The sequence below is a fragment of the Hylobates moloch genome, unplaced genomic scaffold (assembly GCF_009828535.3).
Source record: "Hylobates moloch isolate HMO894 unplaced genomic scaffold, HMol_V3 SCAFFOLD_10, whole genome shotgun sequence".
NCBI classification, from domain to species: Eukaryota; Metazoa; Chordata; class Mammalia; order Primates; family Hylobatidae; genus Hylobates; species Hylobates moloch.
The window spans coordinates 40,463,087-40,487,476 of NW_026652285.1; the positions used below are offsets into that span (position 1 = coordinate 40,463,087).

The 24,390-nt window shown below is 41.4% G+C and overlaps 1 protein-coding gene across 2 annotated transcripts in view; it reads left to right on the forward strand.

Annotated features, from left to right (window-relative positions):
- Nucleotides 1–24,390, forward strand: part of MOB3B (MOB kinase activator 3B) — a 201,697-nt gene that overhangs the window by 74,161 nt on the left and 103,146 nt on the right. For both annotated transcript variants that reach the window (XM_032164218.2, XM_058445218.1), the window contains exon 2: nt 2,093–2,708. In XM_032164218.2, coding sequence (XP_032020109.1) covers nt 2,291–2,708 — 418 coding nt within the window. In that variant the 5' untranslated portion in view covers nt 2,093–2,290. The remainder of the gene's footprint in view (nt 1–2,092; nt 2,709–24,390) is intronic.

Below are 24,390 nucleotides of genomic sequence, written 5' to 3' on the forward strand. Positions count from 1 at the left end.
TCCTTACAGGTGCTATTCCAGGGTACCCAGAAGTGTGATTTCACAGACTGTCTCAGGCAGAAAGTTTCATGTGACCTGCTTTTCCACATGGATCTCTTTGGTGGGGGGTGGGTCAATGGTCAATGTCCTGTGAATAGGAAAAAAAATACCACCTTGCGGATATGGCATTTCAGTGAAAACCTGTTAGGAAGAGGGTGGGGTTAAGAGGGAGGAAGTGAGCGGGCAGAGAGCCAGAGGCCTTGGGACTGGGGGTGGGGCGGGGATTCGGCTGCCCGGTTAGCAATTCTGAGCCAAGAGCAGAGTTGGTAAGGGGGAATCAGGATGTCTTAGGTATATTGGCCTCAATAACTTAAGGTTGAAAGTACCATCAAGCCCTGTTTGAGTGTGGAATGGCAGAACCCCTTACAGGCAGGGAAAAAGCAGTTAGTGGGATCATGCTCCAAGCCCATTGTAACAGATTCCGTGTTGGGCTCTTCTGAATCTGACCACAGCTGTTGGCTCATTTTGTTGGGGCTTGACCTATGAGTGGATCAGTTATCTCCTCTCTATTGCAAGGCCACAGAACATAGCCTTCACCTCTGACCAATCTATACAGCAGTCTTTGGGGAATATGTGGATAGAAGCTCTGGGGAAAACAAGCTTTGTAAACCAGTAGGAAAGACAAGTCGAAGTCCATTACTTTTTGGAATATATGGCCATGTAGAGAAAGCATTTACTAGGAGTCAGCAAACTGGATTTCAATCTAACAGCATGCTCCAGCTAGGTATGGGATCTTGTTAGGCAAGTAATTGTATCTCTTGGAGACCCAGGAAGAATGATACCCACTATAAATCTATTAGACCTATTATAAATCTATAAACCTCAGCAGATTTTCGTGAGGATCAACAGTTAGTGGAGAAGAGAGCATTGAAGACTTCAGAGCTGTGCCATCCAGTGTGCTAGCCGTGAGCACCTATTTAAGTTTAAATTCATTAAAATTAAATACAATGTAGAATTCTGTTCCTCAGTCACATTGGCCACATTTCAAATGCTCAGTAGCCACATGTGGCTAGTGTGTACCGTACTGGGCACCATAGATATAGCACGTTTGCATTATCATGGAAACAGAAAGTTCTATTGGACAGTTCTGCCTCAAAGTGCAGTCTAAAGTGTGAGACGAAGGGTATAAAGGATGGCACATTGGAAGGTGACAACTACTGTCATAGTTAGGAATGTTTGGCAAGAAACAGAACCAACTCAAGTTAGCTGAAATAAAATAAGGGCTTTGACTAATTCAGGAAACGTGAATGGATCCCAAAAGGCATGAAGCATAGCTAGGCTTCAAAAGGAATTGGAACCAGTTCCTAGAAGATTATCAGGATTAGTTCTTCTCACTCTGTCTCTTTTTAACTCTTGTCTTCCTCTCCCTGTGGCCACTTAGGCTCTTGTCTCTGTTTCTCTGTGTATCGGCAGCCACCTTCTCCACCTTCTCCTTTTTCTCCTCTTCCTCCATGGCTCCGCAGACCAGCTTTCTCAACTGCACTACACACGGTCCAAACAAGATTCAACCAGACCCAGTTTTCATCACTTCTTACCCAATGCCACATCACTAATTCCTAACCAAGGCTGAGTCCTGATTCCAAATTCCCAGGAGAGACATTCTTATTAGCCAGCTTGGTGTGATAGCCACCCTTCTTCCATCATCTGTATCTAGAAGGATGGGGGAAGTGTCCCCATGCCTACTTAATAGGAGTTGTTGGGGGGTTGGGCTCTAAAAACTAGCACATGTGGGATAGGATCAGGCCATTGATCAACATGTTCATCCTTAACACCTTAGAAAGGTCCACTAAGCCTACGATCACACAAAGAAGAGTCAGTAGAGATTTGACAAAGGCCATGAACAAAACAAGTGTGATGCCTTTTCTTCTTTAGTTATTTGCATGGTTTGCATCAACAGTACAGAGTCACAGGGCAGTGGCTTAACCCCCATGTCCATATACCTGGATGGAGAGTGGGCACAGCCAAGAACACAAGGTGGAAATCAGGTTGAAGACAGTCATTTTTTAAAGGCAAACTGGGCACTCATGTGTTCCCTTTTCTTTTCTACCTTTAGGAAAGAACATGAGGTTCCCTTGGAAATCATTCAAGAGGAAGATGGAAGGGGCTGTTTAAAAGAGCTTAAAAGCTACAGGCTGTAAAGCTGGGGCCTGAGTGCTGGCAGTGGAAAACATTGTTGGGCTGTGATCTCTCCCTGAAAAGTTCCAGGTGCCTTTTTGCTTCCTGCAAAAGAAAGGAAGCAAAAGAGAAGACCATGTCCATAGCCCTGAAGCAGGTATTCAACAAGGACAAAACCTTCCGGCCCAAGAGGAAATTTGAACCTGGCACACAGAGGTTTGAGCTGCACAAACGGGCTCAGGCATCCCTCAACTCGGGTGTGGACCTGAAGGCGGCTGTGCAGTTGCCCAGTGGGGAGGACCAGAATGACTGGGTGGCGGTACATGTGGTGGACTTCTTCAATCGGATCAACCTCATCTATGGCACCATCTGTGAGTTCTGCACCGAACGGACCTGCCCTGTGATGTCAGGGGGCCCCAAATATGAGTATCGGTGGCAGGATGACCTCAAGTATAAGAAGCCAACAGCGCTGCCAGCTCCCCAGTACATGAACCTTCTTATGGATTGGATTGAGGTTCAGATCAACAACGAGGAAATATTTCCAACATGCGTGGGTAAGTTCATTACCAGCCCTCAGTTTTTTTGTCACCTGCAAAACCCTCACTTTGAAAATTTGCAGACTGCCTTTGAATGCTAGGTAGCACCCATGCATTAATTCCATCACTCACATACCTTTAGTGAGTGATATGTAAGAGCCTCATTGAAATGAAAAAAAAAAAAATTTATGGACCACTTACATTTATTTTGTGGACTCCAGTGGTACACATACCACATGCTGGGGAACACTGACTTGCTGAAATGTTAGGTGTGATTGTGTTGGCTTTCTTAGGACTAGATGTCAGACTCACTCAGTTATCTTGATTAGATTATTATTTTTTGGTTAACTGACTAAAGTTACATGGACTCTGATGCAGTTACTGGTATTTATGTCTCAGGATTAAGAAATCCCAGTGTGAGAATTCATAGATTTGTTTGGGGATCAAACAAACTGGGGGTTCAAATTATGGGGAAAAAGAGATCCTGAAATTCTCCTCCCTCTTCTAATCATAGGTTGTTAATTCCAGGCTGTGCTGTTTACTTTAACCCTTGCATAACTTCTGGATACACTGGGACACTTGAAATACAAATTATTTGTTTGCTTTGTGCTACAGGCTAACACACTTCAAAAGGAAGGACCAGTCAGTCTTTTCTGCCTCTTACATTTCTTTATGATGCTGGTCATTAGATTTTTCCATGCACTTTCAGACTGAATTTAGAATTCAGTGTTTTATGCCGTAGGCGCAATAGGAATCCGCCATCTCCTCTTTCCACTGTTGTAGCTCCAGTGCCTAGCATGATGCCCTGCAACCTTGTAGACACTCAGGAAATATTTGTGGAATGATTGAATAAATACTTGTGCTATTGGAAAGTATGATTTAAAAGCCCTGAGATGGTTGGAGTCCAAAAACGTATTTGAAACACGCCGTTGAAATCACCTCTAGATTGGGGTAGGATGTGTCCCCACATAGCACATGGAAAGTTGAGAAGGGGGTGTATGGAAGTAATTAAGTTTATACCAGAAAAAAAAATGTATAAATTGATTGATGCAGTATGTACATCTTGAAATATTCAGCACACAAACCAATTTGTCAGGATCTTGATGTTGCTTTGACTTGTCCAGTTCCCTCATACTTCTCTCTCTCCTACCCCTTCTTAACAGGAAGGAGGTAGGTTGTATGGCAGGGCAAATCCCCCAGTTCACAGCATAGGAGGAAGAAGGCAGGTTTCAAAAACTCCCCTGGGCATAATATTAAGCACCTCAGAGTGGTGGAAATTTCTTAGGTTCATGTCTTTTGCACTTTTCATTGACTGTCATAGACTACTTTTGGAGCTGGAAGGATTTTTTCTTTTCCAGAAGGCTTACTAGCAACTGTCAAAGCTCTGTGCTGAACATGTAATAGCAATAAAGATAAATAAATGTAGGCAAGGATATCTCCTCTTTGTCCTTCCCCTTGTGTCTTCACCTGTATGCTTTGAATTCTGCATACTCCTGTTCTCTCTGCAACTGTGGCTACCACATAGAGTTGCTGACCAGAAGTCATAGTCCAAAGCCATGGTGTGTTACTTGAGAGAGAGGAAGTTTCTGGCTGTCTGGCTGGAAAACAGGACATCATAGGTGGTTTTGGGCTTTGCTTGGAAGAAATTAATGGATGCCTCTATATCCCCCAGAGTAACCAACTTTGCTTTATTTTTCTAGACATTTTCTTAGTTATTCAGTATGCTTAGGGAACGTGCTTACCTGGTCAGAATCCTCTGTTTCAGCTCTACCCCATCTATCCTCCATTGCATACTTGTATTTTGAGAGATCTTAAAGATTTCTTCCCCCAAGGAAAAATCAGTCTGGGAAACGCTGAGTGAAATTGATTTCTTTACCACAGGACTTTTAATATGCCAATGTGCATTATGAATTTCCAAGAAAAGAATAGTATGTGGTGGTTCCTTATTTGACACTGGTACCTTTTTTGTAAAATTAATGAAAGACCATTAGCGTCTTTTGGAAAATGTTAAGCTGTATATATTACAGTTGTCAAACTTTTGTTTATATCAGAATTATTTGGGCCTTCTGTTCAAAATGCAAATTCCTTGATCCTCTCTTCCTCATTAACAACTAAATCAGAATCTCTTAGGTGAGACCTAAAAGCCTGCACTTTTTAAAAAAGAAAACTGTAGTCACCACATTGTATAATTTATCTCTTGAATTTACACTTCCTATCTAACTGAAGTTTTGTAGTTTTTGACCAACATCTCCCCAATGCCCTCTCTATACCTCCAGCCTCTGGTAATCACCATTCTAACTGTCTACTTCTATAAGATCAACTTTTTTAGATTCCTCATATAAGAGAAACTATGCAGTATTTGTTATTCTGTGCCAGGCTTATTTCACTTAACATATGTTCTCCAGGTTCATTTATGTCACAAATGACAGGATTTCCTTATTTTTTAAGGCTGAATAGTATTCCATTGTATATATATACCACATTTTCTTTATTCATTCATATACCTGTTAGCCATTTGTATGACTTCTTTTGAGAAATGTCTCAGATCCTTTGCCCATTTTTAAATTGAGTTATTTGTTTTCTTACAATTATTTGAGTTCTTTATGAACCTGTACTTTTAATAAGCATCCTCTGTTTATTGTAACCACTCAGAATTTTTCATCCCCCCAGAAATGGTTTGTTTCTTACCACTCTGGTTTTATTCATGTTTTTCTCTCCTTCTGTAATCACTCACTTCTCTGTCTAGTGAATTCTCATGTATGCTTTGAGGTTCAGCTCAGATACCATGTCCTCTGTGAAGGCTTTCATCTGTTAGAATGCTAGCTCTTTAAATTATGCAACATGTCTAATTCATCTGACTATCGCCCACTAAGTCTAGTCCTGGTAACTTCTAAGTTATTGGATGGATGGATGGATGGATGGATGGATGGGTGGATGGTTGGATGGAAAAATAATCTTTATAAAGGCCCAGCACATGGATGATTCTGGTGATCAGAGCAAAGTTAAACAAATGTTTCTGAATCCTTCTGTTTTCATTCCTGGATATTTCCTGCACCTTGCTTTCATAGGGTTCCATTTTCTCCGTTTAACTTTTCCAAGGTGAGATGTTAGGGTCAGTAAAAACCATCACCATCCACCTTCACTATGAGAGTCTTCAACCTGCTCACCTCTGTGATTTGCCCTCAGTTGCTATTGCTGTGGTCTTTTGGAAGGACTTATTATTAGGAGCCATTTTCTCTGTTACACTCCATTTCCTCCTCTTTTTCCTCCTCCTGACTCCAGCCTACTTTTCTTCTTTTTGATCTTCGTGCTGTCATGAGTCATTATCATGGAAATAATCAAGATGTCTGTCAGTGTAAAGCAAAAGAAGAATTCTAAGCAAACAGGACCCTGGGTGGATGAGAAATGGAGAGTTCTGCTTAGAATTACAGCTTTGAATACTGGGCATATTTCTGCTTGGGAATTGGGAGGGGTTCAAACTTCATCTCCTCCCCACTGTGATCCAAGGAAATAGAACCGGAAAATACTGACAGATGTGAAAGCTTCATCCTTAGTTAGATATTAAAGGATATAAACAGCTGTTGATCTCTACCATTGAAACATTGAGGAAAGCAAGCTTTCATCTGTTCCTACATTCAAGCTTAACTAGGCGACCCGTGCTATTTCAGAAGTCGAACTTTCTCAGATGGCAGAATGCCAAACAGATGTGGATACCTTGTATACCATAGTTTCCCTTACTCTCTCGAAACCTTTTCTGGCTTCTTTTCTTAAAAACCCAACAGATGTCCCTGTGAAAGCCCTTGAAACAGCAGTAACTTCGGAAGCAAGGGCCACCTCCTTTTCAATTATATTTCTTTAACCATTTTTAGACATCACAGCCAAGACAGTAAAATAGAAAGCCATGACTTAAAAAAAATTCTATTGCCTGACTAATTACAGTAATTTTTATGGTCCATCCCCCAGCTTCCCTGTTTTTCTGTTATATAACAGGATTTAATATTTTAGACCTGATAGAAAAAAGCCAGTAGCAAACTTAGAGGTCCTCCAACTCATGGGTTTTTTAAGTCTTTGAAGAGAAGGAATAAGAACATGTATAAAACAATTACATGATCTCACTTACCTCTGGGGTTTTAGAATAAGTGGGTGTCAGGGCAGGAAAGAACAAGGAAAGCAAGGGAGGGAACTGAGGGAGGGAATTCACATCTATTGAGCCTGCTAAATACCAGGCTCTGTGCCTGCTGCTGGTAATGTTTCTTGATTCTTACAACCCAATAAAGTAAAAATGAAGTTAATATCCCATTTTACCAGTGAAGATGCTGACATTTAAACAAGCCGAAGGGCTTCCCCTAGATGGTACAGCTAACACATATTTAGGAGTCAGGGTTTGAGCTCATGAGTATCTGGCCAGAAATCTATGCCTTTGTCCTATGCTGCCATTCATAGCATGTATTATTATTTCACAGATTCCCCTTCACATGGTAAAGGCTTTTCAATGAATGGTTTTAGGAGGTTGTTTAGGATGGAGAAAATTTTATAAGACCTGTTTTGTTTTTGTTTTTTTGGCTAGAACTTTTAGATGAAGGATTCTTTTTTTGATTATTATTATTTTTTAATCATCTCTGAAATGCCTGAGGACTGTGTCCAGGTACTGTAAATATTCCTGCGTTCCATTCTAAGACTGGGCAGCAGATGACTTAGCCTCATGAAAACCCTCTGCTCGCCCATAACTCCCTGGTAATGCCATTTATTATTAATTTATTCTTTCAATGAGTGTTTGCTGAGCACCTATTTTAGGTTCCAAGAGAGAGCAAAGCAGGCAGAGCCCCTGTTCTTGAGCAGTTTGCATAATGTCCAGAATGTCTAGTTGCTCTAAATTGACTCTGTACATATTTCTAAAATAAGTAGTCTGTTCAGTGGTCAAGTGCATTGTGGAAATAGTTGCATCCCTTTGGCAACCTTTCCCATGAGACTACAGCTGAGTCTCATCCTCCCTCACATACTGTGGCAAGGGATCTGAGAATATAAAAACATGTCAACCATAGGGATAATCTCAGACATGGGATGTTGGGGAGTTGAGTTTATGATTAGCCTTTACATTTTAAGTTTTTTGTTTGTTTGTTTGTTTTTTAATTTTTGAGACAGAGTCTCGCTCTGTTGCCCAGGCTGGAGTGCAATGGCACGATCTCGGCTCACTGCAACCTCTGCTTCCTGGGTTCAAGTGATTCTCCTGTCTCAGCCCCCTGAGTAGCTGGGGTTACAGGCACCTGCCACCATGCCCGGTTGATTTTTATATTTATATTTTTTTAGTAGAGATGGGTTTTGCCATCTTGGCCAGGCTGGTCTTGAACTCCTGATCTCAGGTGATCCAGCCGTCTTGGCCTCCCAAAGTGCTGGGATTACAGACATGAGCCACAGCTCCCAGCTAAGTTTTTATTTTCTATTGTATGTCTCACATGTGTTTTATTTTGATAGAAATCTTTATAATGCTGTCAAGACAGAATGGGCATCAACAAAATATATTTACAGTATGTTGGAACTAGTACTGGGCTTGTAGATAGACTTGGGTTTAATCAATTAGCTCTGTCACTTAGAAGCTGCTGTGTGACTTTACCTCTAAGTTTCCATTTGTTTGTAAACTAAGGGTTATAATTCTGACCTCCACAGGACTGTTGTAAGGATTAAATGAGGCAGTATGAATAAAAACACCCATCCCAGAGCCTGAGACATAAGAGTTGCTGAAAAATACATGTTAGTTTTCTCTCTCTCAGTATACATTTCTTTTTAACTGCCAACCAAACCTCTTGGAGACTATTAGACAATTTTTGAACTGTATCCTTAGGAAAATAAAATATGCTTTAAAAGACTCAACAAGATTTTTAAAAGTCATCAGTCTTCATTGCTGAATCACTCTGTGATGAGGGTTATAAATACTTCAGGTTGACATCTCTCAGAGCCTTTGGAAAATTCCAATATTTTTTTAGGCTCCTGGCTTCACAGATGAGCGTCTAACTCTAGAGAGACATCTACTAGGAAGTGTCTTCTCACTTGATTTCCAGAAGACTGAATACTACACCTGTTCATGTCCAGTGTCAAACCAGCTAACCTCAGCAGAGGGTAGGAATAGGTTAGCAGGAGAATTGGGGAGATAGCCTATTAGTCACATCTGGGATAAGCTACTCATTAAAATAACGTTGGACAAGGTTACCTAGGTTTGATCCTTCAAGAGGATGGGAAAAGTGTTTGCAGAGTACTCACTGCAATAGCAGAGCCCCCATAATAGCCTAATGCACTGGCAAGTTTTTCGAAGACTCTGGAAACACAATCCACCTGTGGGGTCTAGTAAACTGGCCCCTAAGAATTTGCCAGTTGGGAAGGCATACGAATAAAGCTGCCATTTTCTGAATGCTTGCTACCTTAAACAATTTATCTGCTGACATGTTTTGGCTGTGTCCCACCCCAAATCTCATCTTGAATTGTAACTCCCATAATTCCCATGAATTGTGGGAGGGACCCAGTGGGAGATAATTGAATCATGAGGCCACTTTCCCCCATACTGTTCTCATGGGTAGTGAATAAGTCTCACAAGATCTGGTGGTTTTACAAGGGGAAACCCCTTTCACTTGGTTCTCATGCTCTCTTGTCTGCTGCCAAGTAAGATGTGCCCTTTGCTTTCTGCCATGATTGTGAGGCCTCCCCAGCCACATGGAACTGTGAGTCCATTAAACTTCTTTTCTTTATAAGTTACCCACTCCGCACTCTCAGGGATGTCTTTATCAGCAGAATGAAAACAGACTAATACACCTGCATTATGTCATTTAATCTGTAAAATAACCCTGTAAGGCAGGTAGTATAATTTCTATTTCACAGATGAGAAAACTAAGACTCAAAAGGATTAAGTAACTTGCCCCGGGTCACACAGGCAGAACTGAGTTTCAGACCCAAGGTGTCCCAACTCCAAAGCCCATGCTCTCAATGACTCCAACATCTCATGTCTGTGGTGTTCTTACCCTAGAGTCAACATCACTCTTGGCTTGCCCTGCCTGCTGCAGTACATGTTAAATCCTCTCTAAGTGATGCCTTGAGACAAAACCACCGCAGAGAGGGACTTGAAAACAGCCAGGGCCCTGCACCTGATGCAAACTCTACTGGGCCCTTACTGGTAGGAACTCTAAGATTCTGTTCCTTTTAAGAACTTGCCTCCTCTAGATTCTGATGCTACCCAAGTTTATTCAGTTGTCTATTCGTGGAAAACATGCAGAGACAGCTGAATCCACTCCCTGCACCCCACTGGCTGCAGGAGAATTGATGGTCTATTATGATGGTCACAGTTCCCCACCACAGCCTTGTGAACCCAATACTGCAATGACTTGCTGGCTGAATTAATGAGAACAGTGTTAAATAACCAACCCTGCTCAACAAATCCCAAGAGATTCCTCTGTAAAGGGCCTCCAGTGTGCAAAGAAGCAGAAAGGAAGGGGAGTAAAGGCAGGAGGCCCTTAGAGGGCCTGAAGACTGCTCTGTAAGTTACGGCTAATTACCTGCTGTCCTGACCTGCACTGGATTCTCCATTACCTGTGCTATGTAATTTTAATGGGCTGTATCTCAGGTGACAAGTTGTTACATCTCAGCACCAGCTGGGAAGGGAAATGGGATATGTGATATTCAGTGGAAGCCAGAGATTATAAACAAAGGCCATAATAGGGTGGGGATGGGGGCATCTGCTGCTTTTATTCCATTGGTCATTGGTCATTTGTAGCCATGGCATCCTTCCTTAGTCAACGAAGCCTGTACTGTGGAGATCAGTAGAGCTTGGAGAGGCAGGCTGTCTAAGTGCCAAGCTTTAAGGGGTGTATCAGCAGGGCCCTGACACCAGAGGGCTTCTTTCTGCCCTCCCCACCAGTGCTCTGCCTCACCTCTAGATAGAGAGTATACAAATACTTATATGATGTCATTTTGCCAGAAGGCCAAATTATTAGCCTGCCTTACAACCCCATGTGTGGAAAGTGATTCACAAGCTTTTCCTTCAACGAACCTTTGTAGGCATAAGGACGTGTGTTATCTGCAAAGGTCTCTGCAGACAGGACCTTTTGGGTGTTATATCTTAAAAAAAAAAAAAAAATTACGCTAATTTCCTGTTCTAATGAATAATTCTATCCATATTTTCTTTCACATAGTCATATTTTCCCCCTAATGCTCTGAGAAGACCAGCTAATTTGGGAAGGGGATAGAGTAGTTAAAAGGAACAGAAGTATTAGTTTCTGTTAGACCTGAGTTTGAATCCTGATGATGACTTTTACTAGCATATTTTTAGTCTCTCTGAGCCTGTATTCTCATCTGTAAAATGCATATACAGGTACCTGCTTCATGGGATTGTTAAGAATATAAAATAACATGCTATGTGTGAAGCCCCTGACACAATGCTAGGACATAGAGCATTAACGTTAATTCTCTCAGTATCACAGCCTCAGTGTGATACAATAGACTCATGAGGTAAATCAAGGTTAGAAAGAACTAAGGATCAAAAGTCCATAATTATCTCAAGCATTTGGCTGTGGAGTTGATCATCCATGTTCCCTTCATCTTTTGCTATATCCTGTGGAACAAATGGAAGGGAAGGTAGACATTCATGGGATGAGATTGGCGTTGCTTGGCCTTGACAGCTAGAATCAGGAAGGAGTCTCTAATAGAACTTTAGAAGGCATTTCACAGGCATAGCACAAGTGGCCTGCACAAAGCCCGTTCCATCTTCTTTCTGCAGGATGCAGCACCCAGCGTAACACTGGGTATGAAGTAGCCATGTAGTGAACTATTACTATAGTGCAACTGTAAATGCATTGACAGATGCCACATAGTTCATATTAAAAAAAACAGATGTATTCCCCAAAATTGGGAGGCAGTTGAGTTTTTTGTCACTTGGCTAACATTTTCATTTCTCTGAGAGTTCAATATTTAAACAAAACTTGGCGAAGAGTCCTTTTATTATGTGAATATCTCCTTAGTGATGTGTCTATCTGATCCTTAGTTCAGGCCTTTTGTGATTAAAACATTCGTCTTCACAGAGACACGAGCCAGAGGTGTTAGTTCTTTCTCAGGAAAAGAAAGAACCATTATTCAAAAGCAGCAATAGGCTTTGGATGTTTCTACATCATCCAGCCCAGGTCGTCAGGACTGGAGAGCAACGATGAATTAAGGGAGAAGCTCCAGCCAAGAGTCAGGTGTTCATTTTGTTGCTCACTCCCTGGATCATATCCCTTGACAATCTGCCGGCAATGGCAGGCTCCTGCTTCGTCTCTGGTACAGCTGAAGATCACCCTAATGCCTGATGTGACAAAACAGTGGGGCCTCAGTGTCTGGGGACCACTGAGAATTACTTTTATATCAATATCATTAGATATTGAAGAGAGTGTGGATCACTCTCTTCAATATCTCCTTGATTGCTTGGCCCAGCCAGGGAATTCTACTACAGTTACCAGGAAGAAAAGAAGTTGGTAAATATTGGGGACTTACCTATTATGGCCCTCAGATAAGCCATTCATATTTGGCATCTCTAAGTGGAGAAGAAAAAGCCTGCAGCCAAGGGCATTTGTCTTCCCATGTTTTTGAAGAGAAATGTGAGCAAATGTGTCAGCGAGGTACCAGAGTCCCTAGAAACTACCTGTGGGCAGTAGCTGTCAAGGCACATGGGATGGCTGCTGGCTTTATTTCTGTTTTCCAGAAATAGTGTAAAGTCCCAGAGCTCATCTTCAGTTCTGATTTAAATCTGCTCCTCTCCTTATGTAAGCTCTCCCTATGTAAGCTTGGCAAACCCTGAACTTCTCTGAGACTATCTCCCCATCTAGAAGGTGATGTGGGAAAAATAATAATACCTGCTTTGTAAGGTTATCAGAATTAAGTGACATAATGCACATAAAGTGCTTAGGATGTTCCTGGTAGAGAATTAAATGCTGAAAAAATTTTAGCATAATTTCCCTTTTCAAAGTGATATAAAAAGGAAAAACCTCTGACTTATTACAGCTTTTACTGCTTGATTACATAGGAGAATTTTGCCTTCAGTGCCTTTGCACATTTATTTACCAGCTGAAGAAAAAATTGAGAGAAGCTATTGAACATGTCATAGTTTCAGTGATCTCAGAAAAGAAATAATTTTTTACATCCATTAGAATATCAGTTGATCAAAATTTGAATACCAACTAAGAGTGATACATTCCGTTTTTTAAATAAGGTGGTAATTCCAAAGCTTAAAATACAGTAATGATTATATTAACTGTCATTTATTACTTATTCTGGGCCAAGCAATATGCTAAGTCTTTCATTATATTTTTTCTAATCCTCGCAGCAGTCCTGGTTAACCATCATTATTATTATCCCTATTTTCAAATGAGGAAACTGAGATAAATTTCTTCTTTCAAAGTCACCCTCATAGTAAGTGGTTGATCCAGGTTTAGAATCCAGACTTGCCTAACTACAAAGCTACAGAGTTTTTAAAGCTGCATTTGATGAAATTATAACCTTTCCTCTCTCTAAAAACATAACTTAAAAACAAGATGAAAGTAGTGTCTATACTTCCCTGTTTTCTGGAAATGATAAAGATTAAATTGGGATAAAGTATTTCTTTTCAAGTTGAAAAATTTAGGCCCACTTTTTCATATATGTACCTATTTAAAGTACAGATGTACTTGTGAAGATACCTTTATGATTAACTTGAAAAAATTTACTGCCTTCCCTTCTAATACCCCAGCTCCATTTACAAATGACATCCAAAGAGGTGGAAGAAAGAAAGTTGACGTGGGGTATTTTATCTTTTCCTTCCTTCCTTCCTTCCTTCCTTCCTTCCTTCCTTCCTTCCTTCCTTCCTTCCTTCCTCACCTCCCTCCCTCCTTCCCTCCCTCCCTTTCTCTTTCTTTTTCTTTCTTTCTTTCTTTCTTTCTTTCTTTCTTTCTTTCTTTCTTTCTTTCTTTCTTTCTTTCTTTCTTTCTTTCTTTCTTTCTTTCTTTCCTTCCTTCCTTCCTTCCTTCCTTCCTTCTCTCCTTCTTTCTCTCTCTCTCTTTCTTTCTTTCTTTCTTTCTTTTCCCAGAGGACAGGGGTAGCAAAGGCAGAGGTTTCCATTTACTGGAAACTGGAGCCAATGTCACAGGAGGTGCAGAACATCTGCCATGGCCTTGTGCTCTTGAAATATTATGCCATATAATGTTCTTAGATGGGGCTCAGCGAGAACATGCTGTGGTTGATTAGTGATGTCTGCATAGGTGCAAGACTAAAGGATGTGTATCACACGTATGCCATTCATGCTCTTCACTGTACTGAAAGGATAATTATTGACAGCCTGAGGAGAAGGCCAGGCATGTGTACATTGGTTTTCTGAAGTCTAACAACTACCAGGGCTAATAAAGCTATCTGGTCATCATCAGGAAGTATGCTAAAACCAAACCAAAATGTTACCTTCTTATCAAAACCCCAATGGTGAGTCTTGAAATCAGAGTTCCCAGCCCTTGGGGCAACTCAAGGTGGGTGTATGAGAATAGAAGACGGTCCAGGGTATGGTCTCTAAGATGATTAAGAAATGGACAAGCAGGGGTTCCTGGTTGGACTAACTTGAATCCTCAGGAAGAGGGGAAAAAGTGAAAATCTGTAAAATCATAAATGGAAGATGGCAAATATGGTTGGGTATTTTCCCCGACTAAATCCTGATATTTAAGAATACCTTTTGAAGTTTGAGAAGGTTCAGTGATAGACCAGTAAAAGAAAGGAAGAAATAGTTTATGTACGTTTGGAAACTTAAAAACTTGTTACTTTCAGTGTGGTATAGACTACAAATAATAGAGAACAGGATGAATAATGTAATAGAGATCTGGACTACAGTCCCAGAGTGATCTATTGAGAGAGTTGATATATATTTGGTGGCACGTTCCTGACTGTTGAGCTTGGTGTCAAATACCCTTAAACTTCAAGATGCAGTGGGAAGACTAGACATAAGGACTGGCGCTGCTGCTTTCCAGTTGGGTCATGCAGGGCAGTAGTTCTCAAAGTGGGTCCTAGACCAGCAGCATCAGCGTCCCTTGGGAACTTATTAGAAATGCAGTCATAGGCTTCACCCTGTATTTAGTGAATCAAAAATTCTGAAAGTGGCCCAGAAATCGGCGTTTTAAAGCTCTGTAGGTAATTCTGATTCAAACTAGAGTTTGAGACCCACTTGTCTGGGGTGAGCAAATTCTGCCTGAGCCTTATTTTTCAGATATATAAAATAATGATACTAACACTTATCCCACAGGGCTGTTAATTTGAGAAAAAAGCATTTACTTGAGACATTGTGGTTATGGTAGCAGATGAGACAGGCAAAACCTCAGACCTCATGGAACTTACATTTCAGGGAGGAAAACAGGCCCCATGCCAGATGGTGCAATGAAAGGAGCTAACATGGAGAACTAGCACAAAAGTGTTGAGAGAGCCCAAAGTCAAACTGGGCGGGCAAAGCAACAGTATAATATTAGAACAAGAGCCAGAAGCCACTGCCACCTTAGGCTTGGATGAGGGAAGCCAGAGAGGGTGTTACCAGAGCTCAGGAGCCGGGGGCAAAGAGGGGAGGTCCCTTGGAGCCAAGGTGAATAGCAGTACTGCCTGACCCCAAAGGGCAGGGGGGGAGGTAGAAATCCCTGGCTGTCTGCTTCCTTCCTCCAGTCTCCTGCCAGTGCTTCCCACTGTCTTCAGCAAAGGAGCCTGGGAAAAACGTTTTGCCGAGGAAAGGTAGAGAATGGATCTGAGAACAAGTAGGCAAATGACTGGCTTATGGAGAAAACAGATAAAACGCAAATAAATATATGACATAATGTCAGATAAGGATAAGTTCTATGAAGACAATTAAAGTGGGAAAAGGGAATTAGGATGCTGTAAGATGTAAATAAGACAGATGTACAACAAGTCAGTGGTCCTCAAATTTTCTTTGGTTTCAGAACCCCTTTATATTCTTAAAAATTATCGAAAATCCTGATCTTTTGTGTATGTGTGTCATATCTATCAACAGCTAACAATATTAGAAATTAAAACTAGGAAAATTTAAAAATATTTATTAATTAATTGAGAAAGTAATAAGCCCATTGCATGCTAACAAATAACTTTTTATGAAAAATAACAACATTTCCCAAAACAAAAAAATTTTTGAGTAAAGAGAGTAATATTGTTTTACTCTTCACAAATCTCTTTAATGTCTGGTGTAACAGAAGACAACTGGACTCATATCCGCTTCTGCATTTTCAGTCTATTGTGGTTTATTGTTTTGGTTCATGTCAGGGCTGACAGGAGTATGTGGTTGGAAAGGGGAGGATTTTGTGTATCTTTGAAAGGGTCCTTAGGGATCCATACAACACTTTGAGAATGCTGCTGGGGTGGGGATGGAGTCCTTTGTACCTAGTAGGCACTAGACTATGTTGGTTGAAACAAGACAAGTGAAAATTGCATTATGGATTTCACAATACAGTAGTCCCCCTTTATCTATGGTTCTGATTTCCTCTGTTTCAGTCACCTGTGGTCAACTGTGGTCTGAAAATATTAAATGGAAAATTCCAGAAATAAATGACTCATAAGTTTTAAATTGCACACTGTTCTGAGTAACGTGATGAAATCTTGCTCTGTCCCACCTGGGACAAGAACTTTCCTTTTGTCCAGCATACCCACACTATAGACTCTACCTGCCCATTACTCATTTAGTAGATATTTGGGTTATCAGTTAACCTCTGCAGTATCAAAGAGCTTGTGTTCAAAGAACCCTTATTTTACTTAATGATAGCTCCAAAGTGCAAGAGTAGTGATGCCAGCAATTCAGATATGCCAAAGGGAAGCCATAAAGTGCTTCTTTAAGTGAAAAGGTGAACATAAGGACTTAAGGAAAGAAAAAAATTGTATGCTAAGGTTGCTCAGCTCTATGGTATGAATCTTCTGCCTGTGAAATTGTGAAGTAAAAAGAAATTTATGCTAGTTTTCTTGTTGCCTCTCAAACTGCAAAAGTTATGGCCACAGTGCATGGTAAGTGCTTAGTTAAGGTAGAAAAGACATTACACTGGTTGGTGGAAGTCATGAATCAGGCCGCACAGCAGGAGGTGAGTGGCCGGTAATGGAGCATTACTGCCTGATCTCAGCCTCCTGTCAGGTCAGCGGCGGTGTTAGATTCTCATGGGAGCACAGACCCTATTGTGAACTGCACATGTGAGGGATCTAGATTGCCCACTCCTTATGAGGATCTAACTAATGCCTGACGATCTGAGGTGGAACAGTTTCATCCTGAAACCAACCCTAACCCTGCCATGGAAAAATTGTCTTCCACAAAACTGATCCTTGGTGCCAAAAAGGTTGAGGACCGCTGCTTTATGGTATTTACCCACCAGTACCGATGGCATTGCACATCATACTATTCATAGTATTCATAGTCATGTGGTCTCCTTATCACAGACTTTTTGGGAGCACCGAAGGAAAGATGCTAATTGGTCTTTAAAAAAAAATGAATCTTCTGATTTCCTTAGCACTATGTTCACTCTAACCTAATGAGCTAATTCAGACTAGATGCGTAACTGGTGGGACTTGATATACACATAGAAAATATTTTAAAGTTGAATGAATATTTTATAATTATTGTGCCATACATTAGAGAGTGATGGACCACCACCAGTTATTCACCTTGCAAATTTTATGCAACAAATATTCAAGCTCAGGAGAGCTTTCTATAATATCTGGGTCAGAGTAGTCATGAATTTCTTCCCATCATCGATTGATATGTATTCTTATAGAGTGCCAAACATCAGCCAAGACCCAAGTAATATAGTAAGATAGCTATTATGGAAAAAAAAGATGAATGAATCATTTAGAAAGTATGTGTTCTTCAGAATTATTATCTATGACTCTGCTCTTTCCATCTACATAGAGAATTGAATTCAGCATAAACTGAGCCCCATGACAAGGGCCCTGTGATGTAGTCGAACATCAGTCAGCATTAAAGAGACACGGCCACATTGCTTCAACCTGCAGATGGGCAGATATGAGTTGTCCACTGTGGACAGACTCATTTCTGAATGGGATTTATAGAACATCTTATGCTACATGAAATGTGTTTTACTGCTAGAGTGAGAGACCAATTTCACACCTGTCTTGCTAACCAGGTTTTGCCATATCTGGATTTCATTTTAGGCAGTTACTGTAATAATGATGTCTACCATTTTCTGTCTACTGCAGGTTAGTTAGGTGCTTTATATTGCTACCTTACCTCTCACAGCAGCCTTCCCCCCACCGCCAGCCCTGCCCCCCAAGCATGACAGGCAAAACAGCCTTTTGCCTGTTTTCCAAATGAGGGAACTGAGCCTTGGAGAGGTTACAAATGTTGCACAGGTCACAGTTTATAAAGGTCCATAGTAGGTCTTTCTGGCTCCACTGCATTTTTTTACCATGCCAGAGACATCTGTGATAGGAGCATTCTGGGCGCATATATGAATGCCTTTGCATAAAACACAAACATGAATATATTCAAAGACAGCATGAGAGGAGGAAAAAGTAAAAGGATAATTTGAAGAAGCAAAAGGTTTTGCTTCTCTGTGACACCAAAGCATGAGGTCCCTGCAGAAGAAATCCTGCGTGGATGAAATAAAGAGATTTCAAGTCATGGCTTTGCTACTTTCTCATTGTGTCCTGAATACTTGGAATTTGACTCATGGTCTGCTGAAACTAAAAAGATTTGTGCCAATGGTAAAAACCTCCCATAATAAGGTAAGACAGATGAGATGGTTCAATAATTTGTGTTTATGGTGAGTGTTGAGTGTGTATATGTATATGTGTATGTATGTATGGTATGTCTTTTAAAGATAAAAGTCTCATCAGCTAGGAAGAGAAGGAGGAAAAAAATAAATGAGTATTAGAGTATGACAACTAGCCTTGTAGTTTCACAATTAAGAAATGAGCAGACTGATACAATTCAATGTCTATAACATTTAGTTTTCAGTCCAGTATATAAAGGTGGACTCTGTTTGCCTTTCCTCTTTACTCCTCAGTCTGTTAACCTTATTTCCTCTCCTGTAACCCCAGGAAACCTAGGTCTTCAGGTTGCCGTAAGGTCTTAATAGGATAATGCATGGGGCTTTGCATGTAGAAAATGTTCAATAAATATTCACTAATATTATTACTAATAATATTGTGAGTACCGTATTTCTGCAAAGGAGCTGTTGTGTTTTTCTCCCATATTAGAAGCTACACATATCAATAAACCATCGAGGCTCCCAGAAATAAAGGCCCCAGAGGCCCTAACTCTCTTTCAACAGGTAAAGTCAGTGGTAGGTTCCTGGACTTGCTGCTGAGGTGGACTTTTCAGCCATGGTTTCTCAGTCACCTCTCAAAGAGTTGACACTTTGGAGCCCATGAAGTTTTTTAGCCCTAAAACATGTTGACTCTTTAAATAGCTGTGGAATCTGGCTCCCCTTATCAGTCTACAACGACTCACAGGGCTGACTGGACTTCATGTTATTTCAGGTGCCGCAGGTGTACGTTTCATCTCTTGCAGCGCCTTGTCCTCCCCACAGTGCTATCCAGCAGCTGCCCTTTGAGGAGTGTCCTTTAACAAATATGACCAAAACTGGAGCTCTGGTTTTTCACAGAAAGTATTGCAGCCTTTATAACAAATTGGCAAGGAGACATTATCAAAGTGAACTGTTAAAATTACCCAATAAATAGACCTACAAGGTCCTCTTGCCCCAGCACTTTGCCCATCTGCTAGGTCTCCTTCGGGCACCTGCCTCATCCTCTTGGCTGTATCAGGGGTCCTGAGCCTCCTTCAACTGAAGGAGACCTCCTACCACCAATTCAGCAGTAGCAGTTCTGAAGCCTGTCACAATCTCCGACTGGGCACGGTGCTTTCAACAAGGAGCAAGTAAGAGCTCCCAGACCCGGGTAGGAACAGGGCTTTGAATCCAGTTACCTTCTGGCTGCTAGTGCCCTGAATTTACTGTTAGAGCTTTCTCTAAGGTTACCTCTCTGCTCCTTTGCCCATGCTGAAGCAGTAGTATACGGTAGGGTGACGATGACCTTCCTTAAGAGATTTCTCAGTGCTCTTGGCTATTTATAGTTACTGTTACTGCCATCTGGGAATCCAGCTTCTAAAAGGTAAACTGGTTCGTACCACAATGTCTTCGTGGTGTTACTAAATATGAGAAGGAAAAATGCACCCTGTCATATTTGCATGGGAAGCCTTAACAAGAGGCCCCTTTTCATCTAGTCCAGCAGTCTTTCTCCTTAATTTGAGGAATAGCAATGTGGTTTCTATGCTTTCATAGCTTTTGGGTGTGTCTTTGTTTTGAATAGGATTTAGCAAAGTCATTATCTCCTGTTTTAAGAAGAAGTTTCCAGCCTAAAAACACATCAGTACATTTTTTAACTGACATGATAAAAAACTGAAGCCCTCTTTCCTTGGAGATAAGCCTTTTCAAATGTAAGGCAGGCAGATGTGTCCCTGTGGATGACTCTCACTTCTATTGTATAGCTCACTGCTCATAAATAATGAATTTGACAAATGTAAAATGCATCAGTGAGTTTCAAAAGGCAGGGCTCTGGTGACAATGTTGCACACTTTGTGGCAGTTGAAGGGAGACGTTTATCAGATGTTCCCCTTTTGGATGTTTTTAATGTCCATCAGCTAGATTATATTCATCATATTCATCAATGACCAGTAATAAATGGATTGCATATAAATAAATAAATGTGATAACAGAACTATGGCCCCTTGATTAGCACAATGTCCAATAAAGATAGGAAAGTTGTCATTAGTAGGACTTGAAAATTACCAAAAAGGACGAAATTCAATGAATACCTTTATAATTATATAATAGTCCCAAATAGGTCAGAGTTTTGAACATTAGAACTATTTTACTTTTTCCTATGGTGGTCTCTGAAATTCGAAGAGGTCTTAATGCCAAGAGGGGCACAGCTGTAGCCCATTCCCCACAGAGCAAATAATTTATTTTCTTAAAAAACATAGATCATATTAATTATCTACTTTCTAAAGCGCAATATCTTCCCACTACAACCAGAATAAAATCTTAAATCCTTACCTGGGCCTGCTGGACCCTTTGTGAGGAGGCCCCTGGCTCCTTCTCCCATCTCCTCTTGCAGCATCTCCCCTCGCCTGTTGGACTTCAGCCACCCTGGGCTTCTTTGTGCTTCTCAAAACACACTCCCCCCATCCCCAGCTCTTCCCCCCACTCCCTTTCCGCGAGCCTTTGCGAGTTCTGTTCCTTCTGTCTGGAAAGCTTGGCCCTGGATTTTTGCATAGCTGGCTGCCCTTTCTTCATATCCAGATCCCCGCTCAAATTTCTCCTTCCTTTGGGAGGACTCCTCTAACCATCCAATATAATGTGACCTAGATCCCTTCTGTTTCTATTAGATAACCTGCCTAATTTCCTTAATATTGTTTTCACTCTGAAGTTGTTTCTCATGTATATTTATTCATTTATATTAATCATAACAGAGATAAGAAGATCAATAATTCCTTACTAAAAAGTCAAAATGCAAATCGTCATAACAAGTCTGAAGCATTACCATTTTCTGTGGACACAATTGCCTGCAAGCGGTTGTCTAATTCAACTTGTATTTACTTACTATGTACCCAATAGTACAGTGGTAACTTCGGGAGGCCAATCAGACAGTCAGCAAATATTCGTTGACTGTTTCACACATGCCAGACAGTGAGCTAATGTGCTAAACGCTGGAACACAGTGGTAAACAAAACGTGCATGACCTTATCCTCCTGAACTTAAAAGCAGATAGTGGAGTAAGACCTACAAAGGGTGGAAGCTCCATGAGTGTAGGAATCTCTTCCACTCAGTGTTGCAACCCAGTGCCTAGATAGTGCCAGGCACATGCAAGTGCTTTGTATACGTTGATAAATGAACAAGTGAAAGAAATAATTACAAGTGTGAAAAGTTTAGCAGAGGAAAATGCAGTGTGCCAATATACAAAGCACAAGCTCACACACAAATATTACCAAACATACACAAAGTCTCTAATAGGAGCCGCTTACAAATGATATCTTAGGGCTCACGCCTGTAATCCCAGCACTTTGGGAGGCCGAGGTGGGCGGATCACAAGGTCAGGAGATCGAGACCATCCTGGCTAACATGGTGAAACCCCGTCTCTACTAAAAATACAAAAAATTAGCCGGGCGCAGTGGCGGGCGCCTGTAGTCCCAGCTACGCGGGAGGCTGAGGCAGGAGAATGGCGTGAACCCGGGAGGCGGAGCTTGCAGTGAGCCGAGATAAAAAAAAAAAAAAAAAAAAAAAAAAAAAAAAAAAAAGAAATGATATTTTAGGTGAGACCAGAAGGGTAAATGGGATTCAGCAAGGTAGAAAGGATAGGATGGTGGTACGGGGTCTGGGTATTGGGGTAGAACAACAGCTAAAGGTCCTGACATGAGAAAATTGAGGCATCCCTGAAGGACTGAAAGAAGGAGAGTGTGAGAACTGTGCAATGAGTGAGGCTGGAGTGACATGTGAGGAAGTCACAGAGGGAGCAGGACCTTGGAAATCTTAGAAAGAACTCTGGTCTTGGCTGGGCATGGTGGCTCACGCCTTTAATCCCAGCACTTTGGGAGGCCAAGACAGGTGGATCACCTGAGGTCAGGAGTTCAAGACCAGCCTGGTCAGTATGGTGAAACCCTGTCTCTACTAAAAAATACAAAAATTAGCTGGGCGTGGTAGTGGGTGCCTGTAATCTCAGCTACTGGGGAGGCTGAAGCAGGAGAATCACTTGAACTCCAGAGGCGGAGGTGGCAGTGAGTCGAGATAGTGCCACTGCACTCCAGCCTGGGAGATGAGTGAAATTCCTTTTCAAAAATAAATAAATAAATAAACAAACAAACAAATAAAAGAACTCTGATCTTTATTCTACAGTTATAGGAAGCCTCTGAAGGCCGATGAGTGACATGTTAAGACTTGAATGTTAAAAGAATTGCTCTGGCCACAGATTGGGGAGGGGCAAGGATGGATGCCCAGTGTTATGGAGAAAAAATGATTTTTCGCTCTACTCTACCTTTCATAGCTCTTAAATGGAACTTCCTGAGACAACACACACACACACACACACACACAAGAAAACAAAAGAAGTTTATAAATATGTATACTTTATGTACACATGGGGAAAAACCCAGAGAAATGAATACATTTCTCCAGCAGAGCTCAAAGAAAAATAGTTTAAACCTCAGGTTTATGTCATAGTTTGCTGAAACAAATTAAAAAAGGAGTGTGGGGAAACTCTGGTTGTGGGAAAATGGCCAGGAAGAGAGAAAACAAGGGTAAGATTATGCAGATTTTAGTCCAGGCCTTCTCTCCCTCCTCATTTAGCCATCCCTTTCTCCCTGGTGGGGGGAGAGAGAGAGAGAGAGAGAACACTTTATAAATGGTATTTTCCTTTAGATGTACATTTCTCTTACAAGAGTGACTTTTCAGAGTTCTGTATGTGTCTACAGTTTCTCAAAATAATCAGTTTGAAATAGTCAACATGCAAAGAGGCATATTTTAGAGTGGTGTATTATGTTCTCCTACAGTCATGTTTTGGGGTGGTTTGTCCTGAGCCCCAACACCAACTGAGAGCCCTTTGCAGTGGCCCAGATAAGAGATGATGAGAGCCTCAACTCAAGTGCGGAAAGAGTTGGGTTGATTGGAGAGATTTAGGAGGACAAGTTGAGGAAATGTGTGAGGGGCAGAGCAGGGAGCAGGAGGAGTAAGGGTAAGCCCTAAATTTCCGGCTTGAGCAAGGGAGTAGAGCCATTTACTGAGATTGAGAATCTTGGAGGAGGAGTTCCTGAGGGTGGGAAGTTTGGATGAGTTGGGTTTGAGGTGCCTCTGAGATATCCAAGGAGGTATATGGACCAAGCAGGTGGATATATAGGCCTGGGATTCAGAAAAAACGTCCTGGGTGGGCCGTATAAATGGCAGCTGAAGTCACGGGTGTGGCTGAGAGCACTTCTGGAGTTAAAGCATAGAAAGAAAAGGCCTAGGACAGAGCTTTGAGGCACACCACATTTAATGGTGGGTAGAGAAAGGAGAATTGTTGGTAAAGGAGTTTGAGGAGAAGTCAGAGAGTTAAGAGAAAACCCAGTGGAGAGTGGTGTTCATGAGCAGAGGAAAGAGATGCTGCCAAGAGGAGGGTGTTGAAAGATTAAGTAAGACAAGGACAGGAAAGACAAATATATTGTAGGTCAACACAAGAGGGTCAGCAGACAGCCCAGATGAGCAAAAACACTTGTAAGGCAGCATTTGTCCTCCCAGGGATATTCTAATCTACATCAGTATCTAATCAACATCTCTGATTCCAAATTACAAAGCCAGGAATGTCAGTCTGCAGAAGAAGTAGTGAGGAGACATGAGGCTACCATGCATCTTCAGAGAGGGTGAGCAAATACCCTGAGTCTGGATTTTTTAGTTCTATTTCCATTCCCTCATGATGCTGGGCTCCACCTCCTGCTCTTGTTTCCTTTTATCAAGTTGCTTATGTTTGCTTCTGTTGGCTCAAGTGGTTTTCTCTTTTCTTCAACCAAAAGAGCCTTGATTTAGCCAAGAACTCTTTGACTCGCAAGGAGAAGGCTGCTTGACCTCTCCAGGCTCTGTAAAGGTCACTCTTGGCAGTGATTCAGTAGCTTAGCAGGTTTATTGCTATAGCTTGCAACTCCTAAGCCATAAAT